Source organism: Coturnix japonica, chromosome 9 (assembly GCF_054131305.1).
Source record: "Coturnix japonica strain WE chromosome 9, WE-NBRP24, whole genome shotgun sequence".
Classification (NCBI taxonomy): Eukaryota; Metazoa; Chordata; class Aves; order Galliformes; family Phasianidae; genus Coturnix; species Coturnix japonica.
The window spans coordinates 9,333,860-9,359,677 of NC_140671.1; the positions used below are offsets into that span (position 1 = coordinate 9,333,860).

General features: G+C 49.6%; 1 protein-coding gene across 2 annotated transcripts in view; it reads left to right on the forward strand.

Annotated features, from left to right (window-relative positions):
- Window positions 1–215: 215 nt before the first annotated feature.
- The window catches only part of RTN4R (reticulon 4 receptor), a 76,681-nt gene continuing 51,078 nt past the window's right edge, over window positions 216–25,818 (forward strand). The window contains exons 1-2 of one of the 2 annotated variants that reach the window (XM_085509517.1): window positions 216–825; window positions 16,966–17,120. Coding sequence is in view for 1 of the 2 variants with exons in the window: in XM_015878491.3 (XP_015733977.1) it covers window positions 18,488–18,509 (22 nt within the window). In the remaining variant the exon portion in view is untranslated. Of the gene's footprint in view, window positions 826–16,965; window positions 17,121–17,919; window positions 18,510–25,818 lie in introns of those variants that run through there. The other variant, XM_015878491.3, reaches the window with a different exon arrangement.

Below are 25,818 nucleotides of genomic sequence, written 5' to 3' on the forward strand. Positions count from 1 at the left end.
CTTGCTGCTGTTGGCCCAATTCCACCTCTTGTGAGCAAGCTCCTGAAGCATTTGCTGGGTCCCATGGCTGCAGTAACTGCAGGCAGAGCAGTGTGTCCTGATGGCATCGTGCTCTGTGTTGCTAGAGACTTAGTCTAAATTTCTCCTGAGCTGATCCGCTGGGGCATGTTTGGTTTGCACTGACTGTGTGCTATGTTTTCTTTTATCCAGCTGTGATGGCTCTGTCTGCTCAGGTCATGGCCTAAAAGGTGCCTTTGTGGTTGCAACTGGAAACTGCCAGTGAATCTCCCCAGCTATCAAATCAGAAGGAGGTCCATAAAACAAGCAAGCACCTGCCTGGCTGTGTCAGGACCTGGAGTTGTTGATTTCTGCTGAATAAAAGACACTGTGGGAATTTTCCTATGTACAGAACATGTTTTCCCACCTACAGGCTACATTGCAGAGACGTAGGTGTAACACAGCATAAAGCACAAGACAGGAGAGGAGCAAGATCCTTGGCTATAGCAAGTGAGGATTCACTCCAACCCAACAGCACAAAAATAAGAGAAAGAAACTGCTCACCTTCAGAATGCCTGCAAGGTCCTCAGGGATGCAGGGGTCACCAGATGAGATACCCTCACCTCCACTGCCAGCCTTTAAGTGAGGTCTAACTAAAAGCACCCCAGCTAAAAGTGATGGGACTGGGGTTCCGATGCCAGCACCAAGGAAAGCCAAACTCTTCCTCAGAAGAAAAGCACAGAGAGATGGAAGTTCTGAGCCAAAAGCCCGTTGTTAATGGGAATGGGAAGTGAGCTGGGAAAAGCTGGTGTGAAAAATACAAAGCAGGTAATGTCACTCAAGTGTTTTTCATTCTATCAAAATGGTTCTTCTTTTTCTTATCCTGAAAATCTTTTCCAGTTATTTCTTGTCATGTGGAAACTTTTTTATTCATGTGTGTTTATTCACGTCACTTTATGCACTGTTAGAAAGGGGATGCTTCCATTCCTTCTTTGGCACACGCCTATAGACATAAGGGTAGGTAGGAAGAAGGCATCCTCCATGAATCCCTCTCAAATCCCTCTCCCCCTCCTTTTATCACTGCCTCTGGTTCTTCTTGTGCTTGGGAGCAGGTAGAGGTCAACCCACCGTGGTGCACAACCACACGGTGATCTCCATCAGTGTCTTCTGGTTCACAGGACTGAATTATAGGCAAGTTGCTAACAGATGTAGCAGAAAGAAAACAATCCTCCTTTCCTCTTCAATTCTCCAGCTTGCCAGCCCTGCTCTTGGCTATCCCAGCAACCTCCTTTTGTTCCCCTCTGCTTTCCCTGCCAGATTTGTGTTGCCTCCACCATCTGTCTTAGCAGATTCAGACGCACTATTTCGATATGAACACTGGGGTCCTGCCATGGCAGACCTGCTCCCAGTCTGGAAAAACTCACAGCTCCTGTTCCAATTCCTCTATTAGTCAGCATCGCTGTAAACAATCCAGGGGCAAACACAGATGTGGTGGTTTGAAGCACAGAGGGGTGGCAGGAGCTTACCAGGAGCTTACCAGAGACCTCATACATTGCAACAGACAGAAGAAGAACTGTTAGACCAGTGTGGCTGTGTCAGCATGATAAGCTCCCCCAATGGAGGAGCAGGTTTCTAAGATGGGACAGCACTGTTTTGGCTTTGCTTTGCAGCTTCCAGACCCCTAGAGAGCTCTGAGGGAGGCATTACCCAGTATTACGTGGAGCAAATAAGTACCACATCTTTACAAGAGCCCTGTTTTTAGGAAGGCAAAAGACCTGGGCACATGAGATGCTGTTTCATAAGTCCAGATGCAGCACGCTGATTGAAGCCATGACCCTCCCGCCCTAAATACCTCTTATAATAAATGCAGAAGAGCTTTAAGTGTAAGCACATTCCCTCCAAGACGAAGGCTCTCAGCCTGCTCAAGTGATCCCCAAATAAAAAGCAGGGCAATAATGGCTTGGATGAGTTTGCATCAGGCACAGTCAGCTTGGTAATGAATACCCAGGGAGGCATGAGCATGTTAAACAGGGCTCGCTTATGCTATATGAGGTCACTATTACATGCCCTTCATTATCAGAAACTTGTAAAAGGCATATGGCTCTGCCTAATGTGATTTAAGGGGGGGGAAAAAAAAGAGAAATGACATTTAATGCTTCTCATGGAGCTATCTTTTGCTACCTAAAGAAGCATTCTTTCAGCAAGAACTTAGCAAAATAATGAGCAGGTGACTCTCCTTGCAATTTCTTGACATTTATTCTGAATGTCCTTAACTGCCTCATTTCCCCGCACCGACGGTGGCTCTCAGCTGCTCCAAATGGGCTTATTTCCAAAGCTTTTCTTCCCAGGATCAGACAACCCACAGAAACCCTCCAAGAAGGACTTTGAATGGGACAAAGATTTCTGTTTCACATGCGAGCTGCTGGAAATGTGTGGTGGCTCAGAGCTGCCCTGCAGGGCAATGTACAAATCCAAGGCAGAGCTCTGCAAAGAGAATCTGAGCCCCCAGCTCTGTGAGGTGCCTGGATTTCTTCAAGCTCAGCATTGCAAAACATCTATATGTGCACCCAGTCTATGAAACCTCAGCAGAAGAGGAAAGCTAGTGCCAGAAACAAGTGATGGATTTAATGCTGAAAAATGATCTGGTTTCATGGGCTGTTTTTTTTTGGCAACATTTCAGTATAGTTTCACAGAACCTCATATTTTAGATGGCCAAACCAGATGACTTCCAGCTCCATCCTCCTCTTTTCACACCTTCTATTGATGTTCAGTGCAGTCTGCACACTGTGTGGCTTCCATCCCCATGTGTTTTCTCTTGCATTTTGACACAAGAGCTTAATCAACAGTGTGCTGCTGTTCTGCTCCTCAGTCCCAGCAGGTGCAAACTATGCTTTCCAGCCTTCAGGTCCCCCAAGGTTCTCTGCCATTCAACCCTCCGACCCAGACAGTCACCTGAAGTCTTCATCCAGAAAAATCTGACTCATCATCAGTTGCTTCCACTCTAAAAGACCTTCATGTGAAAGCGTGAGCCATCCTCATCACAGAATGGTGGAAGCCAGCATGGATTCCTCCTTGATCCACATGGACCTCTGGGTCCATCTGGTCCAATCTCCCTTCTCACACAGGGACACCCAGAGCGGGTTGCCTGGGAACATATCCATGTCATCCCTGCTTCAAGCTTACTAAAGCTCACTCCACCATGATGGCTTGCCCTAAACCTTATTGCTCCCCAGACTCAGACCCCAGAGCTTTCCTATCCTTTGGCGTTCCCCCAGGAGAGCTCAGATCTAAATCCTCTGTGGCCAGTGGACTGCTGCCCACTCTGTGCTAAGTACAAAGTCATGACCTGTACTGCCTCTATATGCTCATGGTCTGCTGTGCTCCAAACAACAGGATAGATAGCCATAATCTATTCCTTGCTGAACTCTGCAGCCCGCTGAACTGACCCGGAGTGCTCAGGCAGGCTGCTCCCCAGAGCCTATTTCTTTGTTTTTTTTAATTAATGAAACAAAATAATAAAATAAATTTTAAAAAAAAAGGTCTTTCTACCCCATCGAGTTCATTTCAGTCCCTCTCAGTATGAAGAGCCACAGCAGCCTCAGCACAGACCTGGCCTAAAGAGGGAGAAAAACAGAAGGAGTAAATGAAATGTGATAAGAAATAGGAAGCAAGGGACGAAAGGAGGAGGGGATGGACTTGTCTGCCTCGAAGTTGAATTAGCAAGAACAGAGCAGAGGAGCGGTAGATAAGGAAATAGGTTTCAAAAGAAGGGAAAACCAAGAAGAAAGATGAAAGGGACCAAATACTTTTGTGAAACATTTGTAAAGAGGATCAACAGATCAACCCATGGGAATTTAGAACATAATAAAGCAAGAAATACGAATAATGTGGTGTGAATGGATTCACTGCACTTGATGGTCATGAGATTTTCTGACTTATCGCCTGAAACGAGTTTTCTGGAGGCCAGGATTCATCTTTTCAAGCACATCCCTTCCTGCTTCTTGATGCTGCTTGAGTGGCTTCTATGCTCAGAACATTTCACCTCCTCTTCAGTCACTGAATGCATCACAGATGAGCGATCCCCATCTTCCTTCTTCCATCCTTCTTATCCCATGGGAGGTAAGAATTACAACTGGCCACAGGCTTGGGAGATTTTTGCTCCAGTACTTCAGTAGACAAAGGACATAGCAGTAAAGATGCTCTAGACTGGTTCTGTCTTGGGTCTCCATGGATGCAGCAGAATGGCTTCAGCCATTTGGGTTTCAGTTTCTCTCCTCATCACCATCAGAAGGAACATGGAGGTCGGAGAGTTGTGTACATGCATGTAGCTGTGTGTAGAGGTGGGTGTTCAGGTCCTGCTAAGCTCCAGATGGGCAATGCTGGCTGTTTTCCAGTGTCAAGGATTCAGATATTGACTCAAACCTTGTGCCCTGTGCACGTGAACCTCTTGATTCCTCAGATCAGAGCTGACCACTCTGTTTGACATGTTTGCTCTGATGCCTCTGGGGGATGGATGCTCTGCTCTGATATTCCTCAGCCCAATTCTCTTGGAGCAAATTGGCTTGCTGATAGTCTAGCTAACCAACAGGCTGCTCCATTGGTCATGATGCTCCGTAACAAGAAATGTATGTGCTCAGCATACACAGCACAGCACAGGGGTGTTGGCCTGATTCATTGGTGCCATTTGTTCTACTTTGGCCACCATCAGGCTCAGTCATGCAGGCAGGTTCCTCTGCTGAAAGCAGATGGGAGAACTGCTGCTGGAGAGCAGGGACTGTGGTTTGCAGCCAAATTTCCCAGCTTGCTGTTTGCTCATAGCAGTGAAATGCCCTCTGCTACTTACACAACTGTTTTCTAACAAATTGGACATTATCCTAAATACTTTGTTCTTAGTTAGGATAGCATTAGCGGGATCAGTTTGCTGTGGAAGCTACCAGTAGGTGCTTGCACAGAGATGGAAGATACATGGATTTTGAGAGAGAAATCCCATCTTTCTTTGCTACTTACCCAGATTACCAAGTGTTTTTTCTGTTTCCCTTGTTAGAATCCAGACAACCTGAGAGTTCTTTCTCTTCTGTCCCTTTTTCCTCCTTCTTTTCCTCTGATGGAGGATCTTGGTACAAGACAAAGCAATTCCCCAGGAGCCACAAACGTTTGTAAATTTAACTCCAAGCTGTTTGGACTATTTGCAAGCCTTGAGTCAACCCTCCTGATGGCAGCATCCAGAGTCCCTGAAACAGCAAATGAGCAGCGTGTCTGCACCACGCACCAGCTGGGGGTTCACTTCTGTGTAAGCCACTGGAGGTCCTGAGTCCATCTGGGATGATGAGGCCAGAAAGTGAAAGCTTCCTAATGGAGACCATCCTGGATGCTGTTCAGCTCCCCTCTTGCTCCTTCCTTCCTACATCTAAGAAGTCCTGAGTGTTGCATCTTATGCTCACATATTAATTTCAATTAATATTTTTCAATTCATTCTAAACACCAAGGATGGGTGTTGTTTTTTTTTCCTGCACTTTTGCTTGTTTTCCCATCATTTTCTGATTTTTAGTGATGTTTCCAGTGGTATAAGTTGCTCACAACTCTGTTAACCACTGGAAGGCATCTGGGACAATGCAATCAGGGATTCTTTCTCTTTCTCACCAAAATCAGAGTTTACAGCAATGCAAGAGAAACTTGCAGCAATGCTTACACCTGTGAAGACCCCTTCATAGGATCATAGAACGGCCTGGGTTGAAAAGGACCACAAAGATGATCTGTTTTCAACCTCCCTGCTATGTGCAGGGTCACCATACACCAGACCAGGCTGCCCAGAGCCACATCCTGGATCTATCTAGAGCTAGATCCTGGGATGGGACATCCACAACCTTCTTCATTTCACTCATTTGGGGCTCTGTCTTTTCCTCCTGCCAATAGGACTTCAGGGTTTTAAACTCTACACTGCAGATTAACTCACAGAAGTTTTAAAATAGCAGCGAGATACAGCTGGCATCCTTTATCTCCAGCATTTGGAGATGCCCCAACCCCACTGCTGTTCCTGCTGGGTGCTTTGCATGCTGCTGGAGGGGGTGGGTGATCTCAACAGGCTCCGGGCTGGCTCTGGCTTTTTTGCTCATTCTCAGTGCCAGCCCTGTCCCTTCTTTCCCTCTGCTCAGGACATTGCAGCTGGTTGGATTTGTGATGTAGAATTGATTGCCAGTGCGGGGCTGGTGCCTGTTGAAGCTGGGGAGCTGAACAGGGAAGAGGAGGATGCTTTCCCAGCTGGGAATCCAGCCACACGAGGCATCCTCAAGGTGCAGAATGGAAAGCACAGTCATCGGACCCATGGCTGGTGGAAATCACAGCAGCACATGGGGAGCCTTCAGCCAGTGAGGGCACCATGAAGAGCAACAAGCTTATAGTTAGAGAAGGTTTAGGAGAGACTGTGCTGTCCTGGGAGCTGCATGCATTGCTCTGAGGTGGCACTTAGTATGTTCCATCCTGAAACTTCTCAGCCTCTGGAGGCTTTGAGGAGGTCTCTGTAAGAAACCAGGGTGTGCAGCAGATCTGTTTTATCAAGTCTGAAGCTTTTTCTGCTGATTTACTGTTCTCCCATAGAAGGATGATCAGCTGTTATAGATAAGTGAACTCCATTGATCACCTAAATGGTTGCAGCCTTTATCTTGAGATGGCGCTTTGTGAATGCGTGCAATTAATAGCCAGGTCCTCAACAAAGTTCTTTTTGGCAGTATCTGAGATCTTTTATGTGATCAAAGCTGGTTTCTGGGCATGTAGAGTCTTGTGGAGATCTACAGGGAAGACAACACATCCCTCAGAGGAAGGAATTGCCTCTTCATCTCTCTGCTGCTTTGCGGATCACAAGATACAACTCAGCTTTGGAGGAGCTGGAAATACATAAAACCTTTTGGGACCGAGGGGCAAAATGGCCAGGCTGGGTTCAGATCCAACCAGATTAAAGCAGTGGCCGAGAAGTAAGGCTGTCTGTAGTGCTAGAGGTGATTCTTCTGCTAGGTGCCTGTAAACCACCCCATGTGCCTGCGAGAGAATCCAGGCAGACTTCATCACAGCAGCTTTCTGGTGGAGATACCTAGAGAGGTGCTGATGGAGCAGGGAAGAAATGAGTGACCCTGGGACTATGCATCAGATTTCCAACTGAAGAGGAGATGCTCAATGTCCAGGGATAGGGTGAAACCATTTCTGGCAGGACAGGAGGTGGAGAGGGAGAAAGAATTGCTCTGCAAACTGTAATGCCTGGACAAGCCCCCATTGCAGACAAGTCCTTCTCATTGCTTCCCTTCTGCCCCAGCACATTAACATCCTGCCCAGTGCTGCAGTGCAGGTATGAGCATCACATGGCCCGTAACACACCAACTATCATTGCACCTGGCATAGCAGTAGTTAAATGCAGAGAGAATATGTAGCGACAGATTAGTTGAAGATTATGTATTAAGACTTTTTATTTTTACATATGTTTTCCCTTGTGCTGGGCAAAAGCCTTACTAAGTCTGCTTATCCTCTGCACAGCTGTTTTGTTGATGTGCTGTTTCTGGAGCTGTAGCTTTTATTCCTTGCCTGACCATGGTTAAGTGTCCTGAGCCTGGAGTCCTTCACAGGCAGTTCAGCCTTGCAGGAAAGGTGCTTCCTGCCTCCCAGTTTCTCAGCATGGGCTGTTTCTGGGCATTGGAAGAGCATCAGAAATACCAATAACGCTTCCCTGCTGGGAATGGGATTCCCCTGGGAGCCTGGGTGTGCTGCCATCAAACACCAGGAAGGCTTCTGGCAGGGATGGATGGGGCTGAGCAGCCTCCTTGATTCCTTTCTCCCATCCTTCTGAGAAGCCCTGTTGACTCTCTGCCCAAAACTTCAATGAGAGAGGCTCTGTCTTTCCTTTACACCATCGTGGGCAAAATCAATACTGTCTGGGCATTGGAGACCCCAGGTAAATGAAGCTGTAATTATTAATTTATAATAGGCAGAATGAAAATCTCTCAGGTCAGAAAGAGAAAGGCCACTCCTTCTGTTAGGTGAATACAGCGGTAAGCAGAAAGATTGGTTGATGGAGGAAATTTATCATCCAAGAGCATCTCAGCATTGCTTTCTGAAGAGCTCGATGGCACCTCTCAATCCTTCTGTGCTTTGGGTACCATCTGCATTTGGTTTCTGAGATTCAGCAGCTTTCTTGCAAAGGGAAGAATTATTGTGCAGGAGAATGTTAATAGCAAAAGTTCAAGTGTGACGTTCAAAATCTGTTTCCTCTCTTCTTGGAATCTCTATGCAAAAAAGCATCCACATGTAGAAACAAAGCTAAGAAATACATCATTGGAGCCAGGAAATGAAAGCTAAAAGCTGTGGTAGCTCTCCGTCTTAATCCAGATGCCCCGGATAAAGTTTCCTTTTCCATTAGTGCATTATTTATCAGCTCAATTGTAACGGAGGATGTAAGCTGCAATGTCTAATAGAGCCTCAGAGAGGCCTGTCCTGGCAGCAGTGACAGTGCACTGTGTGCAGACCTGCCATGTGTTGAGCTCCATCCAGATTTACCAGATCTCTAAGAAATAAGGGCACGCCTGAGTGCGTGGTTAGAGATTTGGAGTGTGTGAATGGGTTGGGGAGACACCAGATAGTCAGTGTAAGGTCTTGATTATGGATGGCATCAAAAGCCCCATTGAAATCACCAGCAGCACTGTGTCTGTCTGTCCTCTTTGCATCTGATATTCTGCTTACAGAAGGAACTCCTGGTGGCATTGGAGGTCTTTCCAGCATCTTCCATCCCCACCCACTGCTGCTGGCTATGGCTGTGTAGCCATGGCAGGCTCTAGAGGAAGCCATTTTATATGATCTATATTGTGTTTTTGATGCTTCATAGCTTCCTTCCATCCCAAATGCATTGCTGAGGGGACACCAGAGTCACTGCAATGTCACGATGTACTGATAAACTGAGTCGCCAGTGCTGGAGTATGGCTGCACCCCAGTATGGAGGCAACATTGAGCCCTACAATCACACAGGTAAACTGCAGCAGGAGATGCTCCTTTGTGCATTCACCCTCTGAAATCTCTGTTCCCTGTCCCCTGGTCTTCTTCTGAGTCCCATTATTTCCTGGGCTCTCCCCTGCACTGTCAGGCATATGACACAGCCGTGTCTGCAGTTGTGGATATTGATGCATGCCTATATTCATAGCCCCATAAAGCTATTTTATGGTGATATAATAACCCTAAATATGGGATGTATTGGCAACAGAGAGTTAGCAATTCTAAGTGGTCTATCCATAGTGAAATGAATGCCTCCCAGATATCAATAGAGGAGTTGATGGAGTCAGGTAAACAGCTGCTTTTCAATATCTCTCTTTGCTACAGATTCACAAGGTATCAATATATCTATTGGAGCCTTTTGTGAGCGAGACATAAATCTGGCCGCTTGTTTCCTGGGAACAAATGCTTTATTATTAGCAAATTGTAAAGCAGGGTCTAGGCACTTTGCTAACAAGTGCACGATCTGCAATTCTAATGGCAGTTCATCTCCCTTCTCGCACACAAGCAGGCACACACATACACCCCTCCAGTAAACACCTCTGTGGGAGTGATTAATATCTGCTGATGACTGATAGCCAAGCCTTCTCCTTGCACTTTTATGCAGCCAGTTCTGCTGCTGAAAATAAGAGCTGCGTAGCTCCAGGCATGGCAAAGGAGCACGCAAAGAGCTGGGCAACACGCTCAGCACAGAGTGGCAGTGCAGTGTTCTGACATCTTGCCAGGTCTTTTGCAAAAGGAAAGAAATAAAATAATCCATTTCCATTAGTCCCATTCTGCTCATTGCTATTAGAAGTGAATGGGGAGCTCTGTTTGACGGGAGCAAGGGCGGCTGTGAGCCAGAGAAGCTGCTTGTCACCCCTGCCACACACAGAACAGACGATGCCTGGCTGGGAGATGGCTCTGGACTTCCCCCAGGGATGTCCAAGCAGCCAGGTTATCAGCTCACCTGCTCTCGTGTTACATGTCTGCCATCTGGACACCCAGCCTGGGCTGTCTGGAGAAACCCATGGGATGCTGCATCACACCATAAGTTGTCAGCAGGTTCAGAGCCCTCCCCCAGCCCTGCTTCGCTTCTATGGATGATCTTAGCTCTGCCTTTGCTTGGTTTCAAAAGGGAAGGCAGCATGGAACCCCACTTGGTTCTTCCAAACTCCCTACAAACTGGGAGCTGGCCCAGGAGGTTGGCTAAATGACATCCCAACCTCCTGGGTGAGGTGTAATTTGGTCTGACTTAAAAATGCTTTCCTCCCTCCTGGAGCTCAACTTCCCTCTCCAGCAACATAACAGACTACAAGGGTGTCATCTTGGGGACCCTTCAGTGTGGTTTGCAGAGCTCTGGTGTTCACAGCAGCTCCGTGGAAGCACTGGAGAAAAGCACCCAACCACCCACAACTCTCAGAAAACATGAAATGCATTTTTTCCAGCTTTGAAGTGATTGATTGCACAAGAAGAGCTAAAACGGGGTGGGACACATCGCCATCCAGGCTCCTTCATGGATGCAATTGCTGTCCTTGGGACTGCTGTGGACTTGAAAGGAAGCAACGTTCCCAACGTTCCCTTGCCCTCTCTGCATCTCTGGGAAGGCCCAATGCAATTCCTGTTTTCACCACTTAGATGGCGTTCAGCTTTGCTCTGCAGCTTGCTGTGTTATCAATGCGCTTAGCAACGTGCCCGTGCATGCACAGATTTGTGAGGCCGAAAGAAGAGATGTGCGTTTGAAAATGTTAAGTATTAGAAATGATTGGCTGTCGGTGACTTGAGTGATTTGTCCCTGTTTCATGTTCAGCTCTTCCGTGCTTATGACCCGCTTCATTACTGTCACCCAGGATCTTATTCTGCTGCTTCTTGTCTCTGCTTTGCAGCCCATAATAAAGGGCCCACCACTTGGACCTCTGTACCCTGCCTTATCCCAGTAATCTTATCCCAATTAGAAGAGTGATGTACCTCACCCTGGTGCAGCTCACATGATGCACCCAACCTGATGCTCTCTTGCTTCCTGCGGGGCAGCGTGGTCAGACCACCAACACCCTGCCAGGCTTCATTTGCTCTGCTGGCTCCCCCCAGGTCTGCCCTGCTGTTTCCTTGAAACTTGTCCTGTACTTTACTTTAAATGCAGCAGGGAGTCAGAATTCCGCCCACTGTTCCCTTCTATTCTTGGCCCTCCGCTTCCTTCACCTCCCAACCAAAATCTGTTCGCCTTCTGAAAATGGCTTGTATTTTCTGCCTGCGAGAAAGCCTTTCTCCCACGGGGGTCACAGTGCCATTGGCTCTCACACCTCAGAGTGAAGCAGCACAGAGCAGGGCTCTGCTCTTTGCCCCTTGCTGCCCTTCTCCACAGCCCTACCTAAGCAGCAAGTGGCTGAGCTGCCTTTTGGCAGCGGGTTCCGTAGCTCCTCCAATCACTGTTTCTTTCCTTTATTGCTTGCTTGATGCCAGAGATGCTAAATTTATGGGAGTTGTCGCTAGGAATTATCGACGAGTCCGTATTTCTCTACTTTAATGCCTGTGATTGCTGGGCGAGGGAAGCACATGCTATTTGTCCCCCTTCCAAACAACGTCTCTGTCGAATCAACAAGAACAGATTATTCATCTGCTGCAGAAGCCTAATTGCAAACAATTGTAAAACAAAATATTATTTCATTGCAAAGTAATGGACAGCACTGTCTCTGCACCATATGGCACACTGGTTCGAACACAGACTGGTCTGGCCACCTGAACACAGCCCTTGGGTAAGTGCTCTTCCATTTGCTTAAGGGCTATTTATCTAATGGAAAGCTTTCCTCGGTAAGGCAGCAGTGCTGTGGTTCACTGCCCAATGGGAGCACCCACACTGAATCCAAGGGGATGGGATGAGCCACAAGCTCAGGCTGAAGCTCTGTCTATACACTGTGACATTGACTCTTGATGAAGCTGCCAGCATGGGGTGAGCATCCCTGCACGTCACCTGCTCAGCATGAGTTCAAGGGGTCCTGATTTTAAAGCATGTTTGAACAAGAGATGTTGGGCTGACGCCTCTTACTGATGCTGCTCCATCTGCAAATCAAGCAGCTGGTTCTCAGATAGATAGTCAGATTTTCAGCGAGGAGAACTGATTTCCAAGGGACTCAGAGTCTTCCCACAGAGAAGCATTATGTTTACCTCCAGCCTTCTGTCTTTTCCTGAAAACCACTTTCTTTAGGAAACTACGTGGGCACTTAATTTTTTTTCCCAGGGATGTGATGTGCAAAAATGGGTTTGTAGTCATCCCTTCAGGCTCTTAAATGCAGTATAAAAAGATCAATGGCCAAAGTAGCCTCCAGTGGGGTCCGTAAGGTGGCCTAACCCAAGCTCAGGGCAAATCAACCAGATTTGAGCTCACTGTTTGAGTGAGCTCTATTGTGTTCTCTATTTAGTAGAGTAAGTTGTAGGACAGGAGATAAATTTTGAAGTCCAGGTTGTCACAGACTCTCTCCAGGTGATGGCTGTGGTCATGTTTAATCAAAACCCCCCTTATATACTATAAAGCACATTGCTCTCCAGATCTTCCCACTTTGGCATGATCGGTGATGGAGGACTCTGCTTTGAACTTGGTATTTCCACGTTTCAGCTCAATGTACCCCATGTTAAGCTTTCAGGAATACACATGTAACAGTTTGCTTTAGTTCTAATGCAGGGAAAATAACAGTGCCTCCCAACTCTCTGCAAGAAACCTTAACATGCTCCAGTCCAGTCTGATATTTTGCAGGCAAAGTGTTGAGTTTATAGAATCACAGAATCATAGAAGGGCTTGGGATGGAAGGGACCTCAAGGATCATGAAGCTCCAACCCTGCTGCCACAGGCAGGGCCACCAACATCCACATTTAATACCAGACCAGGCTGCCCAGGGCCCCATCCAATCTGGCCTTGACCTCCAGGAATGGCGCATCCACAGCCTCTTTGGGCAGCCTGTGCCAGCACCTCACCGCTCTCTTGCTGCACACAGGAAGACCCACAAGCAGCTCAAATCACTTCAGGGAGTGCAATCTTTGTGGATGACTGAGCAAATCATCACTGCACGATCCCAGCTTCCTATCTTGCACCTCTCCAGCTCCATATGTTTCTCTTTACCATGTATAGTTTTTCTGCTCTTCAGCCAGTTTTTCATGCATTAAGCCATGCCAAGTCCTAAACTCATCAGAAAAAGTACATTGGCATGGGACACTGAGTCCTACAGATTGTTTGAACACATCCTGCTTGGACCCTTCTCCTGGACAGTCTGCCTGAGTTCAATGGTTTTGGCCTTCAGGAAACTCAAAGTTACTCTTGAGGAATTTGCTCTTCTTAAGAAGGGCCAATTTCTTCCCCCATGGCTTTTTGGAAACATTACAAAGGATGACTGGATGCAGTTCCTGCTTCATCACACAGGTGGGCTCCAGCATCCAGCACACATGTCTTTATCCATGACTGCCATACCAACGTGCTACACATCTCCATACCCCACTTGGTTTGGTCCTTCCCTCCCTTTTCCCCATCTCATCTGTTTCATTTCCTGTTCCAGGGCTGTTTCTTCCATCTCTGTCTGATAATGGCAACTGGGATGGGTGAAGAGTCCAATTTTTGGCCCTTAAAAGCCTTGCCTTCCCCATCTCTGGATAACTCTTGGAGCTGGCTCATGCTTGGTAGCAAAATCACATCACTTGGAAGGGTTGAGCTCTGGCCAAAGGGGGGCAAGACACCCCTGTGTGCTTCACCATTACCATGTCTGCCCCTTACACTGCACTGCTTAAGATATAGGAGCATCTCTGGAAATAACTGCCGGCTCTGGAGGGTTTCAAGTTAAGGCATGAGCTAAGAGAGTAATCTGAAATGAATAATTTATTTTGGTGAATTTTTGCTTCCCTCTGTTTACAGATTGTCTAGGAGCAGATTGCAGCTTTCGCACCTCAATTCATTATTGGAAACTATTTGCAGATAGTTCCCGGTCTGCAACTCATTTGCTAACTCTGTTGGGAGTACTGCAGATCTGAAATCAGAGGTGTTTTGAATGGTCATGTGGTTCTGCCATGCTCTCATTCCTCCATGAAATGTATGTGACGTTTAGAATCAGGCTTTAAGGGCAGATGCTCCTAATCATGAACTAGATGTTTGTTTTCTGCCAGTGCTCTCCAATAGCCCTCCTGTATTTCCATACAGCTGCCCCAGCCAGGACACTAAGCAACACCCAACGAGTAGGACTCAAAAAGAATAAACATAAACTGGAAATAAAACAAAACAAGCAAACAATCATTGTAGAAGAAGTGTATCTCGCTGTCTCAAAGCAGAGAGACAATGCTCAGCAAGCTTGGGGGAAAAACAAAAGACTGACCCACTTATTGAACATATGAGCTTCATTCCACACCATCCATGTGGTGGAGCTGGGAACAGCAGAGCTTCTGAGTTTCTGACTTGCAGTGATTGGGCCTGGGGATGACCCCAGCTGACTCATACTGGTGTGGCTGTGATGGGGCTGTCATGTTTCATCTGTTGCTCTCAGGAGTGTTCCCACTCCTTGGTCACTGCAGTCTTGAATTCTATCCTGTACTGAAACCTACACCCCGATCAGAAATCCAATGGCAGCCCTTGAGTAGGTAAGGTCAGGCACTGGGGATGCAGAGCCTTTCTCAGCAGAGCCCACCAGTACCCAGGTCCATGATGGAGTCCCTGTTCTGAATCATTAGCTTGGCCTGGAAGTCACTGGCAGACATCTCTTTAGGGCTTTGCATTTCCCTTTCCTTAAAGTTTTCCAGCACTGCCAGTTGCTTCATAGTCAAGGCAGAGTAAGCTTAGGGCAGCTCCAAGCCACGTGCAAGCTCTCATCCAGCTAAGTCTCCCTAAGACCTGAATTCCAGCAGCTGTCTGTGAGAGATGCCTGGATGAGCCCTACAGAGATGCTGAAGGATTCCTGGCATGTCCCAGTCTTGCAGCACTGCCAGGACCAGGTGGGAACCTTTTGCTGCATGATGAGAAGGGATTGATGTGTCAGGCTGAAACGAGCGCTGAGATGATTTACAGGAGCGACTCGTCCAGGCCGACCCTATTGCTGAGGCAGAAGAAGTCTGAAATCGGAGAGAAATCACGAAGCAGAAGCGATGAGGCTCATAATTCACCTTGCTGGGAGAAGCAGCATCCATGGGGAATCACTGCCTATGGTAGGGGCTGGATGCACTGAGAGAAGGGAAGCTATTCTTGCTTTGCTTTGCCCATCCAGGCACTGCAAGGCTCTGGTACATTTTTCATGGCAGTAGGTGCAAAATAAACCCCAACAAGGCATGTAAGAACAATAAAGATATTGAACTAAAGTGATATGGTGAGGAGATGAGATAGTTGACAGAGGTGGGGTGGGGCTCCTAGTGGCTGAAAAGTTAGGCTCCTAGGCCAAGTCTGAATGCCTTATTTTCCCCTTCTGCCTCTCCACCTTCTTCTCAGCACCCTCAGATCCATGCTACAGCCACTGTGTCTGCATGAGTGAGCAAGCGACCAGCTGAAGCCTTGCAAACAATACTCACGATCCAAAAGGAAGAGAACTGATCTAAGTGTGATTAAGAGCTAGGTAGAGACGATCATGTAATTATCCAGTCAAAGCAAGGTGTCTCTTGATCTGAGTGAATACTGGCTCCTTTCCAAGCTGCAAATGAGCTGCACAGAACTCCTCACTCTGTAATTGCGAACCACCTCATATCTCCCAGGAGATCGCCTGCTTGGGAAGCTCTTTCTCTTTGCTAGACAGAGCTTAGCCATGTTGGGAGATGGAAAGCACAAATGTCCAACACACAGAGGGAAGAGCCTTCTGTGTCTTATAACACGAGCTTGGAAAGCCAGCTGGCAATAGGGTGAGCCACTTGGCATGCCAGGGTCACAGCCACCATGTTCCTTCACTGTGTCCCATGTTCTACAGACTGCTGGGTCTTAAACCAGCCCCAAGTGGGGCAGGGATCTGCTAGAAAAGTCAGGCCCAGCATTCTGTGGATGTTCTCTCTCCACTTTAAGATTAACCTTTCAGAAATGTCAGCCAAAGATCCTGCTGTCTTGGTGTTAGAACCTGTAATTTTTGGCCTCGCGAATATAGCTTCAGTTAACTCCTTCATTGCCTGTGTTCACTTTCCAGCTCTCCCCCAGACAATTCCAGCTCCGAGGTCCTTTTATTTGCAGTGATCTTTATGCTCTGCACGTAGGTGACCTCTCTTTCCCAATGCACATGGCAATGTCAGAGGGCACCACTCAAACACGAGTGCTTGGAGGTGTGTTTACAAGGAGGAGCAGCATATTGCTGACTTGCAGGAGCTGGACTGTCACTGCAGAAAGAGACTTTAGACCTGCAACTCCCTCCATCTGCTTCTTCAGAGCAGACCTGCTACCTGCCACAGGACCCAAAGGAGACAGCAAAGTGCTAAATGGGCCATGGTTCCATCTGAGCCAGGAAGGTTAGAAATTGTGAGAGCACAGCACTCCCTAGACAGCATGTTCTCAAAGAGTTTGGGGCAACGTGTGCAGGACAGGCAGAGAAAAGAGGGGCTGTATGTTGCAGGGTGGGGTTGGGCAGCAAGCACTGTATTGGGTGTAGGTTGGGATTCAAGATGGGCAGGAGTAGGGCTGGAGGTTGCCCTTATGCAGAATGAGTAGAGGAAATACTATGCAAAGCAAATTGAGTAGAGAAGAATGGAAAGAGATGGAAGCTCTGCCAGCTGAAGCTGACCTGGTCCCGTCCTGCTCCTGGTGATCTGACATTGTTCCCAAAGGGAGCCTTTCTCCAGCTTCACATTTACACCCTGGTTGTGGATGATGAGTAAAATGACAGCAAAAGGTATCTGAAAGGCATGCAACCCAGATGCCTGTGGACAGCTGAGGCTGCTCGCCTAATTAGAGCCCACTCTTAATAAATGCTCTCCAGCTGGCTTAGATGCTCAACTGAGCTTTTCTTTGGTTGTGGTTCTTCTTTTCCACAGGTGTTGAAGGTCTTTGGTGGAGAGGAGACACTGTACCAGTTTCTTGACTCATCTTGATGCCATCCCTACAGAGCAAACTGGGTAGGCCTTCAAGAATGTGGTGACTGCACAAGCCCTGGGTGCAAGCAGCTCTGGAGATGGCCAAGATAAGGGTGGTAAGTCATAAAAGAGAGAGATGAATATTCAATAGCATACATACCTATATATACATTATATATATATATATATATGTACGCACAGATAGCAGTTTGAAATCTCTCACTAGCAGAGCCAGAGGCACCATGTCTTCCTATTCAAAATATTCATCTGTTTCTGGCACCATCCTTCCTGTCTCCTTTGCCCACTGAGCAAATGAGTTCAGTTTAATGAGATCTGGCTTCCTGCTCCTCGGGACAGCTGCAGATGGGAGCTGCCCATGCAGTAAGCACTGTCTGCTCCAGGACAGGGAAACTAGTGAGAGGGATGAGGATGGAAAAGCATCTTCGCTGTGTTTCACCTCCAATCAGTGTAAATGTTATGCTTTTAGGTAAACTGAGGTAAGCTCCTTGCAGCAGGCAGGAGAACGATCCCGAAAGCACACACTGGTGGGATGCGATCGGGGAGAGGTGGGGGGGGTGTCGAGATGTGGGGTCTGGCCTCCTCGGGGAACGCAGTGACCCCACAGCAGCAGAAGCGAACCCCGGCAATGGGCCCTGCGGCAGAATGGAGCCGAGCCGGGTGTCTCCGCAGCCTGCCCGGAGAGGAGCCGGCTCGGGAGCGCCCGGATCCTTCCGTGATCCCATTGCCGAGCGCTGCGGGCGGCTCCCGGAGATGCTGCCGGTTGGAGGCGGGGGAGCGGCCGGCCCGATGCCCGCAGCCGCCCGGCCGGCCCTATCCGCGGCATCCTTTAGGTGGCACCTCTCCTCCAGGAATGAGCCTCCCATCCCCGCACCGCCCTGCCCGGGCACCGCGGGGACCCGCCGCCGTCGGAACGGCTCCGGCTGCCCCCGGAGCGGCCCCTCCCTCCCTTCCTTCCTTCCATCCCGTGCCCGTCTCCCCCGTCCTCCCTCTCACTCCTCCAGCCAGTAAATCCGAGCTAGGCTGATTCCTCTCACGTCAAACCACATGATCCCATAAAACATTCATCGCCTCTCCAAGCCCCGCGCCCCGCTCGTTCGCTCCCGGGATCCGCTGCTGCAGGCTCCGCGCTCCCCTCCGCCGCCTCCGGCTCTGCCTCCGCGGGATCCGCCGCATCCCCGGCCCCGGCCTCGTGCGTGCGGCGGGCGGGAGGGAGGACGGAGGGAGGAGGCAGGCGGGCGGGCAGGGAGGGAGGGGGAGCCTCGCCTGGATGCTGACTCCAGCTCGGGGGCTGCTCATTCCCCCGATGAGCGAGGGCACCGGCACAGGGAGAGCCCCCTCCCCGCGCTCCGCTCCGCGCTCGGGCTGAAGTTTTTTTTGCACGAGGACCTGCTCCGCTTTCTCAAGGATTGTACCGCTGCCGCTCGACTTTGCGCCTCCAGACGTGCCTTCCCCGACCCCTAAGATGAAGAGGGCGATAGCTGAAGGTAGGTGCGTCCCCCCACTACCCAATAACCCCCCCCCCCTCCCCCCCCGCCGAGACTCCCCAGGGCAGGGCAGAGTGAGGTGGCCGCATCCCCCGGAGCGGTGCGAACTCGGAACTTCCCTGCCTGCAACTTTCTTCGGCGGAGCGGCCGGATCCCACCGGTGGGGAAGAGCGGCTGGAACCCACGGGTTGGGGGCCCGCATTTCTCTGGGCCCGGGAGAGGCGGAGGGGTGAACGGAGGCTGAGGCCGGGCTGGATGGGGGGTAGCTCGGCTGCGGGCTGAGGCCCCTCCTGTTCCATCTACCCCCGCCTCGGTGCGGCCGGGCTCCCCCCGAAGTTGGGGCAGGCAAAGTGTTAAGGAGGTTGGGCCGGGGGAAAAAGCGGCATCCTCCGCTCTCAAGGCTGCCTCCCACCGGGGCGCAGCCCGTGCTGCTGGGGGAGGTGGCCGGAACGGCGGAGCCTGAGAGGAGGGCGGAGGCAGCCAGCCCGGCTTTCCTCTGCTCCCTTCTCGGCTGCCGAGGAGCGATGCTCCGCTCCCGACCAGGTTGCGGAGGAGCTGCGGGTGCCTCCGGCCGGGGAAGTTCGCGGAGGCTGCGGGATCCCCGAGACCGGGGATGTGCGCGGGGCCGACCCCTTCCTAATGGACCCCAGCCCGCTTCGGTGCCCGCCAGGGAGAGGGGCTCGTGGAGAAGCCCTGCAGATCGTCCTTTTCCATCTGCTCGGGCGGCCCTTTTGCTTTCGAGTTGCCGGTGCGGATGGGTCGGGCTGCGGCCCCTGTGTGGGGGTGCCCCGCTGTGAGCTCGTGGTTTCGCCCATCCCATTTGCAGCCCCTCCGGGTGAAACCCGACATGAAGAACCGCGTTCGGAGGAACACACGCTCTCAGGTTCGGGCCGCTTGGAGAAGCGTGCCCAGGTGTGTTGCTGGAAACCCAGCCCGAGGGCTGCAATACTGAACTCGAGCCATCAGCCCCTCGTAGCAGCTCTGCCGCTGCACAGGCTGCTGGATGAGGGAGCGTTTGGCACACAGAGATGCACGGAGTTCTTTCCCGTGTGTGCCGTCTTCCTTTCTCCATCAAAGATACACTGTATATATATATATATATATAAGGGAATATATATATTCCTTTTTATTTTGTTTCTTTTTCTTTTTGGAGAGCACTCCAGCTCACTCATTTATACCGGTCGAGGGATGCTCCCCGGCTCTGCTCTTAACACACCACCTCTTTTGGAGGGCTCAAATCCTTTTCAAGTTCTGAAATGGCCAATTGCTTTTTGTTCAGCAAACACCTTCAGGGTGGGAGCAAGGGGGGGAGCAGGTTGCAGTGCCAGCCTGTGGGGGCCCTTGGGTGATGCTGAGATGCCAGCATCCCTTTGCTCTGATGTGCTGTGGGTGTAGGTGTTTGGTTAAGCTGAGCCCCGTGGTTGCCCGCTGTGCTGCTGGCAGTGGTACCCAGGGTGTTGGGTGTGGTGCAGCACCCGAGCACTCAGTGATGCTGCAGCGCAGGGCTGTCTCTCTGCACCGCGACTTTCCTGTGTTTCCAGCTGCTACCAGAGATAATGAAATACAAGATCCATGTTACAACAGCTTTATTTATAGAACAAAGCTTTGAGGGGGTTGACTTTTTTATTTTTGCTTTCTTTATTTCTTTATTTATTTTTTCCCTTCTCCCTGCTGCTTGTGAGAGGCTGCTGGTTGCTGATAGGTGTGACTGTGAAGTCCTTATGAACCTTAGGGGATGATGTTTGGATGAGTGACCATCCTCCTGCATCTAGGCTACGTTTCCCACTGTGGGCTGCCAGGATGCTCCGAGTGCTTTGCAAGCCAGAAATAGCCACCAGGGGCAGTTAGAGGCAGAGCTTTCACCTGGTGCTCTAAGCACTTACTGCTTTATTAACACTATTTCTTTATATTGAAGAAGGTCTTTCCAAGCTTTTTCTTTCTTTCTTTTTAATAGATTTTCTTATGTAAAGCAAATATCCTGTAGTATAAGAACCCACACCAATGTGGAGATGCAGCAGCAGCTCTTTCTTTTCCTTGAGAGAAGACACCTTTCATCAGTTCATTATTTTATGTTTCCATTCTGGATATTGTTCATTCATTTCAAGGAGCCTCAGCATTTCCTGAGCTTCGTTCCTTATTCCCCACCAGGCAGCAAAATGCTTCACTCTGACGTTCTATGGGTTCATCCGTGGATGTGTTTTGAGAGGCTTTTTAAAGTGGAATATCAGAGCCAAAATGTGGAGGTGCCGTTGTGCTGCTCTGTGCTGTGGGGTTGTGTCTGTGCAGATGTGGTTGTGTCTCTGCTGGCCCAGAAAAGAAGTGAATTAGAAGCAGTGAGAGCTGCCACTGCCCTCTGCACTGCTGTGGTTTGTGGGCAGCAGGTGTTTGTGCTGCTGACCAGAACGTGGGGAATGTGGCAACCCTGTACTTGCAAGCCCTGCTCTTTGTTAATTACCTGCATCCTATGTTTGGCTGCTTTGGGCTTTGCATAGTGACAACTATGCTGGCAGCTCATGAAGTGCAGAAGTGGCGGTGGTGGGGAGGAAGGGGGGCAAAATCAGCAAATCCAGCAGCACCTCTATGAATTTTGGCTCAGAAGCAGTGAGAGAGACTGAAATTAGGGCAGAGAAGGGAAGGATGCTCTGGATCTCAGCTCCTGGGCTTGCTGCCATGGGCCCTGCATGCCCAACGATGCTGCTGCAAGGAGCTGCTGCCTGCCCTGAAATCGCAGCATCCTCCTTTTCTCCCCACACCAAGCTCCAAGGGAGGGGAGGAGGAGGAGGGAGAGGGGAGATCAGTTGAGCCAGAGCCTCGGCACAAAGCAGGACAAGGAAGATTGTGAGGAGCTGAGCTTTAATCCTTGTGCTGAGCCTGCCTGTGGCTGCTGTACCCACTGCCCGTGGCTCAGCTGTGCTGCAGGATGTGCCCCAGTGCAGTGGCTGAGGCCATGGGAGGCAGAACAGAAGGGAGAAGAAAGGAGTTGGTCTAATTAAGTGTGTGCTCTCTTCCCCTGGATTTGCAATGCTCTACGCTGCTGTCACCTTCATTAAGATATTTCTCAGAGTGCCAAGTGCCTCTTTTGATGTTCCTAAAGGGGTTTGTTTATCCAGGAGAGGCGCACACAAGGAAGTGGGAGCATCCTGTACCATTGTACCATTGCAAAGAGCAAGGCAGCACTGCATTGTGGTGCCTGCAAGGGCTGGGAATTGCACTAAGGTTTCTCCCTCCCATCCTTCTGCTGTATCCTGGAGCCAATTGGGTCTTTGTACTGTATGTGTGGGAGGGAGGAGGGAGCTTGTGAATCCACGGAGCCCGACCTCTCCTTCCCTTTTTGCTACGGTTGCAACTCCTGGAGGTTTCCAAAGGCTAAAGGGAAAGGGAGAAAATGACGCTGAAAAGTCAAGAAGCCAAGGGTGGATCCTTCCATGTTTGGCATAGAAATGCTAAAGTAATTGCTACAGTGTGCAAACTCACCCCTTCTTACAGCTACAGCAGCAGGCAGCGCAAGGTTTGGGTGACTGCTGCTATGGAGGTGTTCAGTGATGGCTCAGAGCAGGGTGGCTTCATAGTGGCTATTTCCTATAGTGTGTTTGCAGCACACATGGAAATCCTACCTGGATTTGAGGCAGAAAGCATCTGCATGTGGTATGTGTGGGCTTTGTCCCTATTTCCTTTGCTTCACAGTGGTCTGAGCTTCTGCACCCTGTTCCAGGCTCTGCCTTTGACTTCCCTGTACCCTTGAGGAGATTGCTCAGCTTTTCCAGCTCTAATGATGGGAGAGTGATGCTGAGCTATCTCCCAAGGGCCCCAGAATGCTCACAGAGGTCAGCCCTGAGCTGAAGCTTGTGGGTCCAGGCAGCAATGACAAGGCATCAGGCAACAAGATGGATAGTGTTCTCTTTAGGGCTTGTGCTGCACCAACAGCAGGTTTGTCTCTCTGCTCTGGCCTCCCTCGCTGCCTTAGCATTGCAGCTTGGAGCTGAACATCAGCACCATCACATTTTGCTGTATTTACTGTCTCTCTGCTCCTGGAATCGGGGAATTAGAAAAGTGCTTTGTTTTATTTTATAGCCTTCTTTCCTGGAGCTGCCAATGGAAGTCAAAGCGTTGTATAGGAGCATGCAAAAACACTTGAGAGTTTTGAAAGCAAGGAAGTTCTTGCATATCATGATTGTTTTAGTGCCAGAAGAAGTCTCATCAGGGCCTGCATCCCCTGGGATGAACCTTCCTGACACACAATATGAGCCACCATTTGCTCACATGCAGTTGGGGTCCATAGGTGTCTCCTTGCATATCATTCATTTCCATGCTGTGCTCAAGGGTTCTTTAGCTATGGGCTGGAAACCCTGGAGGAAGTCCAGGATTACCCTCTAAACACCTTGTTCTGCTCTGCTGTTGGCTTCCCCTTCTGCCCAAACTCCAGCTAAGGAGAAACCACCTTTGACGTGGGATACCTCTGTCCCTTTCACCACCAACATCCTTCAGAGATCAAAGTCCTTTTGCTAAATGATGCCCATTTTGCTGTCTGCTTCCTAGAATCTAGACTCAGAAAACCTTGCTTGCACTGCATGTTTCTATAATTCATCTGAGGCCATCTCCTCAAAGGTCTGGAGAGCCTTTACTGCAAGCCCTGCCTCCATTGATTGCTTCCCATCCACATCTGCAATTCCATGTGGAAATGAGAAGAAGCCCAAAGAAAACAGTGTTGTTCCATGAGCAGAGTGAGGTTCACTGCCCGGATGGGAATTTTCAGGTGGTCACAGCTTTGCTCCATCTCAGATGAACTGGGTGCATCCCTCATTTTTGCCTTTCGAAGGATGGTGATTCCTTTCATCTCTCTGCCTTCCATTGGAAACAGAGGAATGTTCACGTTCAACTATGGTGCTTTCTTTCCTGCCCTGGAAAAACAGGGATTGTTGTAGAGCTTTGCATGGACATGCACAAACTGATCCATCATTAGCGATAATTATAATTTACATGACTGTCTTAGAAGAGGGGCGGTCATTAATATAACAGAAGCAACAACTATGATAGTGGTTCAGCTTTGCTTACTGCTGTGTCAGATCCTTTCCTGTCTGCTGCTCACTGGGGAAACTGGTTAAATTTCACTCTTTTCCCCCCCCTCCCAAAGAATGAATCTTTTGCTCGAACCATCTGGCTGCTAAATTCTTCTCCTGAAGCAGTGCGCTTTGCTGGGAGTTCATTTGCGTCTTTAGCTACTAAGGAGGAAGTAAAAGTGACTGATGAGGCTGAGGCTGGGACCGTTCGCATCAAAGTGACAGCTTTTGTGAGCTGGATTTGGGGAAAAGTGTTTAAAATTGGTGTGTTTTCATTAAATTTTGATGACCGTGGGCAGAACTTTGCTGTCGGCGCTGCGGCGCGGCTCTTCACTCTGCACCCTGCGTCGTTGTGTCAGAGTGAATTGTGTGGCTGTTAAGATTTGTTGCGCTCTCGTTTGATGACTTTAAATATTGATTTTAATTGGGTCTCCTTTCTTAAGGCTGTGAGTGATGGTCGGGGCTGTGCGTGATGCTCAGTGACGTGCGTGGGAAGGGGATGCCAACCCAGCATGTCTCTTAAATACACAGCAGGAGGAGAGGGGATGGGGAAGACCTTTGGAGGACCTGGATTTGGATTTTCTTGCTTCCAGCTGAGAGCCCTCCCTGGAGGTGTATAAAGAAAAGGCAGATGTAGCACTGAAGGGCATGGCTTAGTGGGCGGTATTGGTGGTGGATGGATGGCTGGACTGGATGATCTTAGAGGTCTTTTCCAACCTTAATGCACCTGTGATTCTGTGTGATTCTCTGTGTGGCCAGCCTGTGGCTGGTGTGATTGATGCTTCCCATGGCCGTGTTGATGTGGTTAGCGTTGGCTTTACACTAGAGGGCTGTCTGTCCCTTTCCCTTCAGAGGAAAGGCATTAGTGTGAGCTCTGGGAAAGCTCCTGTCGTTCACAGCCTCACAGCAGTTTGACAGTGGCCCATTTTGTTGGCTGGGTAACGCGATGTGGGTTTTATTTACTGCTCCCCACCTCCCTTGGTGCTGCTTAAGAGCATCCTCCTCCTGGTCTGGAGGGTGCTTGGGAGCTGTCTGTCCGGAGCGATGTGGAAGCTTTGTCTCCATGTGAGCACTTATATATATCCCTGCTTTGCTTCATTCCATTCCTGCTCACTTGGGGCTGTGCCTGGTGTGCACTGAGGTGCGGGCATCACTCCTCTGCCAGCAGCTGATTTATCAACTTCAGGGACTTCTCTCCCTTCTCCCTCCCTCCCTCCCTATTTTCTCAATTTGCAGCTAATATGTAGAGAAGGGAGGGGGGAATTAATAATGGTAATTACAGCAGCTCACGGTCCTGAGTGCTGACACTAACCACGTGCACAGTGATGGATGGTGGGAGAGCACGGTGCTGCAGGCATGCCATGAGTGGTGGTGGATGCATAGGGCTGAACCCAGCAATGCTAGTAGGGCAAGGGGGAGGTGGGCTGCAGGCTGCTTAAATGGCTTCCCCAGCTCAGCAACCACTATTGCAGTTTTCCTGAGGCTGGGGCTGCTCGGGCTCTGCTCTGTTGCTCAGAGATTGGCACTGAGGGAGAAAAAGGGGCCCTTGTTCTCCCAGGTTGGATGGCAGCACCGAGGGAGCTGCACAGCCAAAGAGAGACATTTATATGAGTGGCAGAATAAATGAATCTGAGCTGCCTCCTGGGAACCAGCCCAGAAGAGACTGACTTTACTTGGCCATGGCTTTCCAGCGGGAAATGTTTTTCTTTCGCTGTATTTATTTTTGGCTTTCCTAGTGTTTTGCTAGGCTTACAATTAATCCTACGCTTCTGGGTGGCCAGCTGGGCTGCAAGGGACAAAGTCTTCTTGAAAGCAGTTTGCTTGGTCACTTCCTGAGGACCTTGGATTTATGGGAAGGCTGGGGAGTGCTTGACCTGATGCACTGATGGAGAAGTGCTGAGGTGCTGGCACCGGGCTCACCTCTCCCCCAGGTGCATCTCACCTGCTTTGGTTGCACTGAGCATCTCCCACAGCTGGGAGGGATCCCTGTGCTGATCTCCTCCTTTGTTGCTGGAGGGGGATCCCATCTCTTTGATGCATTCAATGCCTTCTGTGCGTGTTTATGGCCAGCACCCCATGGATGCCAGTCAAGACAGCTCTCCACGTGCCATGGGCCCATTTCCCCACCTGCAGCCTCCTCCCTCCTCTTGCTGCAGCTGAGATGGATGTGTTGGGCTGTGTCAGCTGCCGTTTCTTAGCACTTCTATTTTGTTCCTGTATTCCTGAAGCAAAGGTTTTGTTGCTTGTCTGAA